The 12,948-nt window shown below is 40.5% G+C and overlaps 1 protein-coding gene and 1 long non-coding RNA gene across 13 annotated transcripts in view; one reads left to right on the top strand and one right to left on the bottom strand.

The window, feature by feature from the left end:
• LOC117084249 overlaps positions 1 to 12,948 on the bottom strand; it is a 184,624-nt gene that overhangs the window by 37,072 nt on the left and 134,604 nt on the right. The gene's annotated exons all lie outside the window — the stretch shown is intronic.
• THRB (thyroid hormone receptor beta) overlaps positions 1 to 12,948 on the top strand; it is a 385,633-nt gene that overhangs the window by 342,224 nt on the left and 30,461 nt on the right. For all 10 annotated transcript variants that reach the window (XM_033212808.1, XM_033212804.1, XM_033212810.1 and 7 more), the window contains 3 exons: positions 2,729 to 2,829; positions 8,688 to 8,835; positions 11,806 to 12,011. In XM_033212808.1, coding sequence (XP_033068699.1) covers positions 2,729 to 2,829; positions 8,688 to 8,835; positions 11,806 to 12,011 — 455 coding nt within the window. The remainder of the gene's footprint in view (positions 1 to 2,728; positions 2,830 to 8,687; positions 8,836 to 11,805; positions 12,012 to 12,948) is intronic.

The following is a 12,948-nucleotide window of genomic DNA, read 5'->3' as shown; positions in this document are numbered from 1 at the left end:
GTGTTCAACTATATTACAATTGATTCTTATACCTGAGATTAGATAGAAATGACTTGTGCTTTTTCCCTTATCTCTGCATTCTGTACTTGATACCAAGAACTTGAAAGTCTTCATTCTGTTGGATTAGTTGCATATAACCTCAAGGTATAAGAGGTCAAGATATAGCTTTTTTGACAGTATGGGTCTGTATAGTCCATCTGCCTTTACCAGGAAGGGGCCTGTTTTCCTAATTGAGTTACTTTGTGGTTTAAAAGTTACTTTGTGTTTTATAAGTAGGTCTTTATATGCACACAAAAGCACATGAGCACACCTCCTTACCAACACTTGTGACTGTCATTTTTGTTAAAACCATATTAGTGAGTATAAAGTGGTATCTCATTGTGGCTTTGAACTGCATTTCCCTGCATCGATGTTGAGCATCTTTTCATGTTCTTCTCTTCATTTTCACCTCTCTTTTTCTCCCTGAGGAATGACCAAGGCTACAGAAACAGAACTCAGCTTATGAGTTTCCAAAAGAAGAAACCATGTCTTACTCATTTTTATATTTTCAGCACCTAGAACAATGCTAAGCATATGTAGATGCTAAATAAATGCAGTTCATAGATAAATGACTGAATGAACACACAAAGCATTCTAGTTCCATTTTTTCTCTGCCCAGATCCTTCCCAGGATTCCCTTTTTAAAAATGACTGACGAGAGTTTTGAAACCCTTGCAGTGAACTCAACAGATGAATCATGGTTGGCATGATGCAAAAGTAAACTAAGAAAAGCTGTGATATTTAAAAATACAATCCTGTACATTACTAAACCTCACTTTCAAGTCAATTATCTGCCTCCCAAGAAGGAACATTTTTCTAAAGTAAAGTTTGAGCAAAATAATTTCTAAGAAATTATGAAAAGGATTTATTTCATTGTTTCCTTAATGGCTTTTTTTCTGAAAAGCAAGACTTGAGCGACCGACCTAATGTAATAAAAGGTCTATGAAATGTCACGGTAAAATACACAGTAAGGCATCAGTCATTTCAACCTAGCTAATCTTTATTGGAACGAAGAAGAGTTTACTGAGTCAAAAAACTTCCTAAGGGCCATGATCAGGAGAAAGGATTGTTTCTCAGCCTTTTCCTTCTCCACATCCCAACCAATCCTGCCTCATTTTGATTGTTTGGTCTTATGTTAAGCTGTGTGATTCTTTTTTTTTTTTTTTTTTTTTTTGAGACGGAGTCTCGCTCTGTCGCCCAGGCTGGAGTGCAGTGGCCGGATCTCAGCTCACTGCAAGCTCCGCCTCCCGGGTTCACGCCATTCTCCTGCCTCAGCCTCCGGAGTAGCTGGGACTACAGGCGCCCGCCACCGCGCCCGGCTAGTTTTTTGTATTTTTTTAGTAGAGACGGGGTTTCACCGTGTTAGCCAGGATGGTCTCCATCTCCTGACCTCGTGATCCGCCTGTCTCGGCCTCCCAAAGTGCTGGGATTACAGGCTTGAGCCACCGCGCCCGGCCTAAGCTGTGTGATTCTATGTATCACACAATTTATTGATGGCAAACCATTGATACAGGGGAGAATGAACCTGCCCTCCTGAATCAGCATCTTGTGTCTGGGCATCCTCTCCACAGGAGGGGAAAGGAGCGAAGACAGGAGGGAAACAGGAAGCTTCTGCTTTTGTGCTTTTTAGCTTCCTGGGTCAAGGAATTTAAACTAATAAACTCATTGTCCACTAAAAAAGAGAGTTATCATGTTTAGATTTTCCTTTTTTCTTAATAAACAAAACCTCTGTCATTTCACACTATCCAGTGTTGTTGGATTGCATATCATAATATCACAAGTTTACCTAATTTTTTTAGGTGGCAAAATTCATTCTACTTAAAGTTAACTCTCTATTTTTAGAAAAAGACCAGCATATTATACTGGAGGGCTAGAAATTAAGAGACCTGGGTTTTAATCCTGCTGGTAATTTCCAGTGTGACCCTGAGGAAGGCCAAACTTCTGCAGGCCTGTTTCTTCACCTTTCAAGGGCTTCGTCATCTCCTGGAACTCTTCCAGCTATAAAGTTTCCTGAATTTATTGCATGGTACTATGATTCCAAAGTGGATCAAGTCTTTTGAAAACAGGTTTTGAAATAAGTCTTGTTAAAGAGATTGTGTTATCTAGAACTCACAGTGCTCAAATCCTGGCCCCTCTGCTTGAGTCACTGGCTCTACGGCCTTCCTGCCATTCCTACCTGCACAGCAAGTGATCACAGCTATTTCTTTTCTCTTTTTTTTAGGCAGAATTTTGCTCTTGCTGCCCAGGCTGGAGTGCAATGGTGCAATCTCAGCTCACTGCAACCTCTACTTCCCGGGTTCAAGTGATTCTCTTGCCTCAGCCTCCTGAGTAGCTGGAATTACAGGTGCCTGCCACCATGCCCGGCTAATTATGTGCATTTTTAGTAGAGACAGGGTTTTGCCACTTTGGCCAAGCTGGTCTTGAACTCCTGACCCCAGGTGATCCGCCTGCCTCGGCCTCCCAAAGTGCTGGGATTATAGGTGTGAGCTATTTCTAAGGCATTCTGAAATCCTGGGCCTATGTTTACACTATGAGTATAAAATTCTTACTGTATGGTTTCACTAAGTCTTTACTGTTATCATCTCTTCCTGGCAAGTCAATTTTGTCTCCGGCCTAGCAATCTTAGCTACAGTGTCTCTTTGATGTTAATATATTGTTTTTTAATATTCCTTCTTTTATTTCCTTCACAGGGTACATTCCCAGTTACTTAGACAAGGACGAGCTCTGTGTAGTGTGTGGTGACAAAGCCACTGGGTATCACTACCGCTGTATCACGTGTGAAGGCTGCAAGGTAATTGCCCTGGGTCCATGAGCATGGAGCTTAGCCCAGCTCCCGTCCCCTCCCAGTGCTCCTCCAGAATGCAACATTAAGTTTAAGTTCAAATTAAAACTAAATTCTAACATCCATGGCCTATAATCATCCAGGTGTCTGGTTGTGCTCTTCATTTTTGACATGTTCAAGAACTGAATTTTTTTCCCAAATCATAAATAACTAAATGAGTGTGATGTCTGGTTTCTTTACTTCTGCAAGTGTTCTTAAAACAGGAAGAGAATCAATAAAATAAAAAGAAATTAATAAAACTCTTACTTTGGGTTTATAAAGCATAGGTCCTTTTTAACATGTTGTCATCCTGAGAAATGACTATTTCCCCTCTTGTTTTATCTACAGTGTTGGAGGAGACAGAGTTTACTCTACCACAGGCTGTTTTCTGCTGTTAGTCTGAGTGAATATGCTCATTTTCAAGGGTTCCAGTAGGGAATATCTTTGAGGCTACTTAGATTCAGTTATGTTCTGAAATTATCCAAATTGGCTTTACGCACAGCCTGCAGTGACTAAGTAGATTCTGGTCATCCATCAGCTAATTTTGTGCTGTACAGTCCTATCTGCAGGAAATACTTGACAACAATATGCCAGTGATCAACAGTCCATTCACTTCCTGAAACTCAGCCTAAATTGGCCTACTTACAAGACTTCATCAACAAAATCGAGATAAGGTTTCTGGAAAATATCTTTTGGTCCAACGATCTAGCCTTGAAAATGAAATCCACCATAAAGGGAAAAGCTTGACCCAATGCTGTATTTAGTGTTTGTTCAGCTAATGTTTCTTAAGTAAAGAAGTATTTAAAGTCAGGGAAGGACTTTTTAAATTGTTTACTTGTTAAATACCTTCTCTTTTTTACCTCTTATATTTAAAACTAAATTATCAGAAGATGTAAACCCTAAAGCAAAAATTGTATTAAATGTATAAAACATTTCACCTTCCCTCCTCTCTCATCCACCTTAACTCTTCTCCTCTTCTTCCCCTTCTCCAGCTGCCCTCTTTTGTTCCTACCCTTGCTCGTAAAGCCCCCAAATTGACATGTTAGCTCAGTTTCAAATTAAGGAGTTTTCTTTTTCCCTAATGGAAGATTTTCCTTGCAAATTCCCTATGTTTTGTACATGAAATTAGGAAACATTTAGGAGAAGGCTGCAAAAAAGTTTGAGATAATACATCCATTGGAAAGGGGCAATTTCTAAGGTTGCAAGACTGTTTTTTGGAATGTAGTCTAACATGTTCTCATTTATCCAGACCCCTTTGATCTGGAATTTGTAGTCCTTTAACAAAGACTGGGCTAAAGGTTGCCATTACATCTATGAAAATAATGTCTTAGGGAATTTAAGGAATCTAATTACAAGTAAGTCCTGGCTATTTATTAATTAGAGACTTGCAGACAGTCTCATGAAAGTAGTTTTACTGGCTTGATTTGAAAGTCATAAATCTTCATAACTTTAGGTACGTACTCTCATTCCAAAAGTTCGGTAATTCAAACTAGACTTTTCTCTAAATTAGTCCCAATTCATAAGGCTTTCCCTACCTTAGATGCAGCACTAAGGTTCTAAATCAGTGCATAATGGGAAATTTCGAATTCTGGGAGAGAGACCCTAATTCCATTTAATATGGAATTCCATTTAATACTTTCCATTTAATACTTAATTCCCCAAAATGACTCTAAAGAGTGAATGTGCCTTACAGAGGACAATACGTTATTAGTGATTGACTTAAACAAAGAGAGAATTGAGCCTATTAACCCATATCCCTGCCTCACATATGTCTTCAGGATGATCAAGAAATCAGCTAGCCTGTTTTCCCTAGATCACAGGATGTCTGGAGCCTGGATCAGCTGAGGTTTTCTTAAAAGAAGAAATAGTGTAGCAAAATCTAGATTTCAGGCTCTGTGCCTTTGTTTCAGGTCAGAATCCTGTAACTAGGGTTGCCTTCATTGTAAAATCAGAAGAGAGCCTTCCCAGGGCACTTGTGCAGATCCCATCATGTAATGACAAAGCATCTTGGAAAAATTCAAATGAATTTTCCAAATGAGACACACGGTGTTTAAGAGTGGTGAAAGATGAAAGGGTAGTTTCCTATACTGTTCATTCAAACCTGTAATTTAAAAATATTTCTACCCCATACTTGCAATGTGTATGGAGAGAATCCTTTTTGCCAATTTTCACCCTGAGAAAAGTGAAATCTGTTGGAAATGTCATGTCGGTTGTGATATCCAAGTTTTTACGCATCTTTTATAGAAAGGATGTTGATACTATCCCACAGCAAACTATTGTTAGAGGAAGAACCAAAGTTTTTAACAGCTGCCGAAATAGTGAACTAGAAGAGTGAGTTATCTCCTTTTCACATTGATCAGTGCATCATCTCAAAGTACTAAAAAATGGATACAGTTCTTCTCAGAATGCAAAGAAACATGTCTGATACTGATTTATAAGAGCAAGACCTCTTCTTACCAACAAATCATCAATGAAATATATGTCCTTATCTATTGCCCAGGGCATCTCTTTTGTCAGCTCATCTCTAAAAGGATTTTTTTTTTAATAAGTAGACTGTTTTAAATGTCTTCAAGTCCACTTCCAAGGGTTACTATCTGTTACTTTTTAAAATGAAGTGGTTCCTTATCATACGTCAAAATATGCTTTAATTACAGCTTAAGAAAGGCCAACATGGCCGGGGGCGGTGGCTCAAGCCTGTAATCCCAGCACTTTGGGAGGCCGAGACGGGCGGATCACGAGGTCAGGAGATAGAGATCATCCCGGCTAACACGGTGAAACCCCGTCTCTACTAAAAAATACAAAAATCTAGCCGGGCGAGGTGGCGGGCGCCTTTAGTCCCAGCTACTCGGGAGGCTGAGGCAGGAGAATGGCGTAAACCCGGGAGGCGGAGCTTGCAGTGAGCTGAGATCCGGCCACAGCACTCCAGCCTGGGCGACAGAGCGAGACTCTGTCTCAAAAAAAAAAAAAAAAAGGCCAACATTTCAAAAAGAAAAAAGAAAAAGAAAGGCCAACATCTTTAAAAGGATTTGGTCCATGAAGTGCCCAAGAAAAGTCATCAGACATAGGCCAAAGAAAAGATGGCATCGTGTATAACAGAGCTAGCTATCTCAACTCTTTTGTGGAAATAAGCAAAGTATAAATTATTTCATTCATTCCAATAAAAAGTGAACAGAGTAACTTTTTGGAAAACCCTGGGGTCTGGTGTGTCATACCTCATTCCCTGCTTAGCGTGGTCTTACTGGTCAATGTACTCCTTGCCCTAACCCCACCCCTGAACATGAGTCAGCATCAGAGTATGAGGGAGACAAGGGTCTCCCCAACTTCAGATAGACTAACAATCTTCCTATCCTGGTAATTAGTCAGCATTCTTACTGGATGTCTTGGACTTTGGTATTTCTACCTCTAGGAAATTGTTGTTTCCTCCAGAAGGAGGCGTGCTACCCTACCCTTCTCCTCCCTGTCTGTTACATACATCTTGCCAGCAATCTCTGGGTTTCTTTAGTTCTCCTTTGCCCTCCTTGGTCAGAGGGTAACAGAAAGAAAAGCGAGGTTTGCAGGGAAACTTGTTTTTCACTCTCATGGCATGCTCTGACATTCACGCTTTGGCACGATTTGCCCACCCTGCACACCCAGGAAAACATTGCTAACATCTCCAACAGCTGCCCTGTGTGTGACTGAGTGAATCTTGTAACAGTGTATCAACATCACTCAGATTAATGGACTCAAGTGCTTATGAACACAAAACCCAAATATAATATGACAGTTTTCTGTTAGAACTTGAACAATGGAAATGATAAGGGATTTGCATATATGCCCCAAAATCAAGTCTGTTCATTTCAGTTATTCCTGATGTTTTCCCATTTTATTCTGCTTTGCCCAATATAACATCCTACCTTGGACATTTTCATAATAAGAAAGAGCTTTTGTGTCTGAGGGAGGAATATGCAATAGGGTATATGTATATAATCAAAGCCAAAGAACATTAACCAGGATAATAAAAATGTGGGTTGAATGTAGGTCAACTGATATTTCCCACCATTTATCTAACAAAGTTCGAGGCCCCCTTTAGGCCTTAGCAGAAAACATCCATCAAAACTTGTGTTGCCTCCAGGCACAGTGGCTTATGCCTGTAATCCCAGCACTTTGGGAGGGAGGCGGAGGCGAGCAGATCACTTGAGACCGGGTATTCGAGACCAGCCTGGCCAATGTGGCAAAAATGCATCTCTACTAAAAATATAAAAATTAGCTGGGCATGGTGGCTCATGCCTGTAATCCCAGCACTTTGGGAGGCCAAGGAGGACAGAACACTTAAGGCCAGGAGTTCAAGACCAGCGTGGCCACCATGGCAAAACCCCATCTCTACTAAAAATACAAAAATTAGCCAGGCGTGGTGGCTCATGCCTATAATCCCGGCTACTCTGGATGCTAAGATATGAGAACCACTTGCACCCTGGAGGTGGAGGTTGTAATGAGCCAGGATCTCACCACTGCACTCCAGCCTGGGTGACAGAGTGAGACTCTGTTTCAAAAAAAAACATTTTTTTAAATTTTTTTACATTTTAAAAAACTCATTTTGCCTTGTTATTCTACCAACAGATAAAATGAACTTTTTAAGTGGGTGGGACAGGACTATTTATAATCTGTTCATCTAAAACATTTAAGTAATACAGTAAAATTTACTTCATTATACATAATAGAAGCAGTTAAGCAAATAAGATGTGGAGTGCCACTCCTGGGCTGCAAGGGAGGTGGGGACCATTGCTGGCTGTTTTCCATCCCACCCAAGTTCCCGCATGTACTTACCATGTGATTTGGGCAAGTGACTTAACTTGTCTGAGGTTTACTTTTTTAATCCCTACCGAGGAAATATTTAGAGCACCTCTCTTACATGGTTGTAGGGAAGATAGAAGGATATCAAATGTTTCTACAGCCCTTTGCAATGTGCCCTCAAGTAAGTGCTCACTGCTGTTATTAATTCCTACAATACAGATGACAGTTGCCTCAACTTGAGGATCATGTCCAGAAAAATTCTAGTATTGCACATTCTTGAGAATATTACCTAAGTCACCCACACCTAGTGTCCCCAGAGGTGCCCTCTCATGCCTTTAGAAAGGAAGAATCATTGAACCTGTAGGTGTGTATCTACAGATACCAAAGAAAGAGTGTTATAAAAGGAAAACCTCAATGCAATACGCTATGGGGAAAAACTTGATAGAAAACCTGAAATGTTCTACTCCCTGAGTCCTATTGTTTGAAAGGCTAAGTGAGCTGATCGTGGCTGTCTCAAGAGTCAAAAACAAGTATTAAATTAAATCCGTGAAGCCAGCTAGTACAACTGTTTAATTACTAAATTATTAGATTTTTAATTAACAAAGTATTGCAAGTATCCATCTCTTTTCATTTTTTTCACTTTCTTCTTGGTCTTGGAGCTTTCTTGTTACCCAGTATAAAGTAGCAAAACTCCTCATAGCTTCCTTTAGCAACATAATTATGTCACTCTATGAAACAGAACAATATAATTTACTTATACATCCAATATTTAGAAAAAATAAAAACAAGCACTAGATGTTCCTACTAGCCTCTTTTCCTTGAATAAATACCAAAAAGGGTGTTGACTCTGTAGTCCTACGGCATCATCAGCTCAGATTTAGAACTCACTAGATCCTTCTGGGCCAACTGTCTTGTATTTGAATATGTGGAGCTAGAGGCCCAGAAACAGGTTAAGGTCCGAAACAATTCATCTCATAGTTATATGGACACAAAACTCCAGAATCATTGATTTCTAGAAAATATGAAACTGTTGTCTTGGGTCTTTGTTTTTCATATAGGGTTTCTTTAGAAGAACCATTCAGAAAAATCTCCATCCCTCCTATTCCTGTAAATATGAAGGAAAATGTGTCATAGACAAAGTCACGCGAAATCAGTGCCAGGAATGTCGCTTTAAGAAATGCATCTATGTTGGCATGGCAACAGATTGTAAGTAGATCTTCACTTGCTTCATATTCAAGGAATGTTGATTAGGAAAGAGTTTGGTTCAAGGGGATCGACTGGGCAGAAAAGAAAGCAGGAACCCATGGGGACAGAGAAGGGAATACCTTAGTTTCGCATATACCCTTCACTCCCCACAACCAGGCTTGCCCTGAAAGGGAGGTGGGAGCCATTGCTGGGTGGTTTCCATCCTACCCTGTCATATCACCTCCTAACTCTCAAAGTATGGATGATGGAAGAGAAAATGCTGTTAAATGATCCCTATCGCATTTGCAGGCCTAGCTGTTAGCAACACTCTGAGACAGAGATTACAAATGGGAGGTCTGGTCCATTTACCTTGATAAGGTATCCTTCTATACACAGTGTTCACATGGGGTAGAGCCTCAGGGACTAGTCCTAATATTTTTTCAAGAGCAAAGACGAGGAGTTTATTTAATGGACATTTTTGGAGATGGGGCGCTGGCAGAAAACATCGTGTTCAGAAATTTCTGAAGAATGCAAAGTTGAGTGCTATTGCATGAGTCATCCTGCAGTTGGTTGTTTGTTATATTTTTAGCAATAAAGACATTCTGAGCTGAAGTCGTCCTACCCAGTTTTCAAAGTGCTACAGCATATGGTGGCGAGATTAGCCCTTGGGGTCTCTTCTCCCCACACGGGGCGAGGGATTTACACCAGTCACTTTAATTAATCTAATCATAAAAATAAGAATCATGTCATTCAGAATGTGTGGCCTCCCTTTTGCCAGGCATCAGTATTAATGATTTCTACTGGCGTAAATTTTTTGCACATCAGTGAGAGATTCCAACTATTAGTTAAAAACTAAAAAGAAAAAGAAAGATAAAAAATTAAGAAAGAAAATACAGTGAGGATTTTTCCTGATGAAAGAAATAATCATGGCTCACATTTATGTGAGAAATAGAGTTCTTTCACTGAGAAGAAAAAAAAAAAAAAAATCTGTGAAATGTTCTGGTTTGCCCATTAAAGAAGAAGGAATGGAGAATCTTTAAAAAGGAAGAGGGTTATGTTAAGGTGTTAGGCTGGAAATCCTGGGTTAATCCCCACCTCTGGCTGAGTATGTTCTTTATCTTTATCTCTTAAAGGCCTTTAGCCCTTACCAATAATATGCCTGATAAGGATATGTGAATATGATTGACTTAGAGCCAAATACTTAGATATGCTACTATGACAAACTTATTATTGAATATCCACTTCAGTGTTTTATTGAGAAGTTTAAGATATGAGTGTCTATGAGGTTTAAAAACTCAGTGTTAATCTAGACTGTATGGAAATAAATTTTGAGTGCCCCTTACTTGCCTGTGAGGGATTCTAAGAGCTCAGGCTTTCTAATCAGAAAAACTTCTGTTCGAGTCCCAGATCTGTCACTTACTAGCTGTGTGACCTTTGGAATTAAGCTGAGATTTTCCTTCTGTGAAACCACTGCCTACCTTGTAGAGCTGTTTTCAAGATTAAATTAGATAATGTTCATCAAATTCAACAGTCCCTGGCACACCGGAAGCATTTGGGAAGGGACTGAGGGTATTATTACCATTCCTCCTTTCCCTTTAGTAACTGAACCAAAATGACTTAACAGGGCTCATTCATATTGTCCTCATTTGTAAGCTCTCACATGACTTTGACAATCCAATCAAATCTAAATGACCTGTAATTTAATATTCTCTTTAAATTAGAATATTTAAATGGTGGACTAGCTAGGCACCTTGGTTCTCCTTCTCTTGCTATGTTTGCTTTTTTTCTTTTCCTACCAGGTCACACCTTCATCAAGAAATGGCCCTAGGACAGTGATGTCGTAGAACTGGAGTCAGGAGTCCTGGGTCTTGCCTTGGCTCTGCCATTAACTTGCTCTGTGACTTTAGGCAAGTCACGACCTCTCTGGATCAATTTCTTCTTCTTTCTTTGAAAAGAGAGAGTAGGACTAGATGACCTCTAAGTTCCCTTCCAGTTCTAAAATACTGTGACTCTGCAATGTAAAACCTGAGCCTTTCCATTCCATTGATAGTTACCAAATCTAGTGAAACGGTTTTGTTTTTGGAAATTAACCACAGAAATATAGGTTTCTTGTTACCTGCCCTTCTGATTTTCCTTTCACCCAAATGATAGAAGTCAGGACTGCATTTACTGAGCACTTATAATGCATTATCACATTGAATACTCTGTGAAGTGGGCATTATTGAGCCCATTTTGTATAGGAAGAAATGAAAGCTCAGAGAACCTAAGGAACTTGCCAGAGGTCACACAGCTAGAATGTGATAATATCAGAATTCAAATCCAAGTCTTTCTAGATTCCAAAGCCTGGGCTCTTTAACCACCCTTGAGGGTGGACCAGATAGAGAATAATGCACAGTGAGTGCCTTGAGGCCCAGCCACATTCCAATTAGCCCTTAAGGGAGCCATGAAGAGTTAGGGTCCTTTTTCCTCTAAAAAAAAAAAAAAAAAAAGGGATCATGAGCCTCCCACTTACTGCTCCATAACGTTTCTTTTTTTCTTCCCATAACTTTTCTTTAACCTGAAGTTCTCCTTACTAAGAACCATTTTAGGGGAAGCGGGCAGGACAGAAACCCAGAGAGTGAATTCAGATGACTGGCTAGAGAGATTTCTCTGTGATCCTGTGGGTAGTATGGATTTTACCTCTCTCTGCTTCACTCTGTTTTAGAACCACCTTCTGTGGAGTTGGAGTGCGTAGTGTCTAGGTTCTCTGGGGACTTTGTTTTGAAAAGCTGGCCAGTCATGGGGAGTTTGGCTCTAGAGACCATGTTGGACAAGACTAGTCAATGGCAGTTTGCTAGTGAGGAGAGAAAATGTCCCAGTGTGACCCACCCCGAAGGACCCACTGAGCCATCTGTGCATCAGTGGTCCCACCCCTGAGGTTCCAGGAAGTGCAGCTTGCTGTGTGTCTTGGGAGCATCTGTGTGCCTTGTCTCATCTTTCTCCCGCTCCCAGTGGTGCTGGATGACAGCAAGAGGCTGGCCAAGAGGAAGCTGATAGAGGAGAACCGGGAGAAGAGACGGCGGGAAGAACTGCAGAAATCCATTGGGCACAAGCCAGAGCCCACAGACGAGGAATGGGAGCTCATCAAAACTGTCACCGAAGCCCACGTGGCGACCAATGCCCAAGGCAGCCACTGGAAGCAAAAACGGAAATTCCTGGTAAGGCTTCCTTGCACAGATCAGTTTCAGTTATACGCCAGCGTTTTCTACCTCAATTTGTTCGGTCCTCATCACCTTGGGATACTGGTGTTATTGCCTCATTTTACTGATAGGAAAACTGTAGCTCTGAGAGGTTGAGTAACTTGCAAAGCTAGGATTTGAGTCTAGGTCTGTGTGAGTATAAAGGCCACTCCTACCATCTACTCTGTGATTTGCTGAATTCTAAAACAGTTTCTTAGGCCACATTATATTAGTTTGCTTTTACTGTTAGAAAGACCACTCCTGGACCAACTAATTAGTAAAATGTTTTGTCTGCCATCTTTTACTTTTTACACCCATTTCTTTCCTCAGATACCCAGTATATGCATATTTAGTCCCTAAACTCAATCCCAAATATTCCCTTTAGAATAGCCTCTAGACCTCTAGTATATTTTTATGTCAACAGAAGTCAAAATTTTTTAGCTTAAATTAAATGAACTTGAGTCGAGAAGGGCAATGGGAATGAGTGAGTAGGGATAGGGGTTGGTGGGTGTGAGTGTGTAGAAATAAAAGACCTTCCAGACCCTTGCAATGTTGGTGTTTAATATTCTTATAAAAATTACCTGTTGTGAAAGTTCTTCCCATTCATTTCTCATTTGGACTTCACAGTGCTTTGAGGTAAGCTGGAATTACTATCCCCATTTTACAGACGTGCAAACCAAGCCCAAGGCCTTAAGCCACTTGCCCAAGATCACACTGCTAAAAGCCAGGCACCAAAGCCAACTCTGTCTTCTGGTTCCAAGTCCAGGCTCTCCACCCACCTCATTAGAAAGACTACCCGCCTCACTAGTGCTGGACCATCTGAGACTGACTTTGCTCTTAGTTTATGATGTAAAACCCTTTTTAAGTACCTGCCTGACAACAGATATTCTGTGGTTTCGTATGTATCCCTAGGGCA

This window comes from Trachypithecus francoisi, unplaced genomic scaffold (genome assembly GCF_009764315.1).
Source record: "Trachypithecus francoisi isolate TF-2019V2 unplaced genomic scaffold, Tfra_2.0 Lachesis_group0, whole genome shotgun sequence".
Taxonomy (NCBI): domain Eukaryota; kingdom Metazoa; phylum Chordata; class Mammalia; order Primates; family Cercopithecidae; genus Trachypithecus; species Trachypithecus francoisi.
This window is presented reverse-complemented; position numbering and strand designations above follow the sequence as displayed.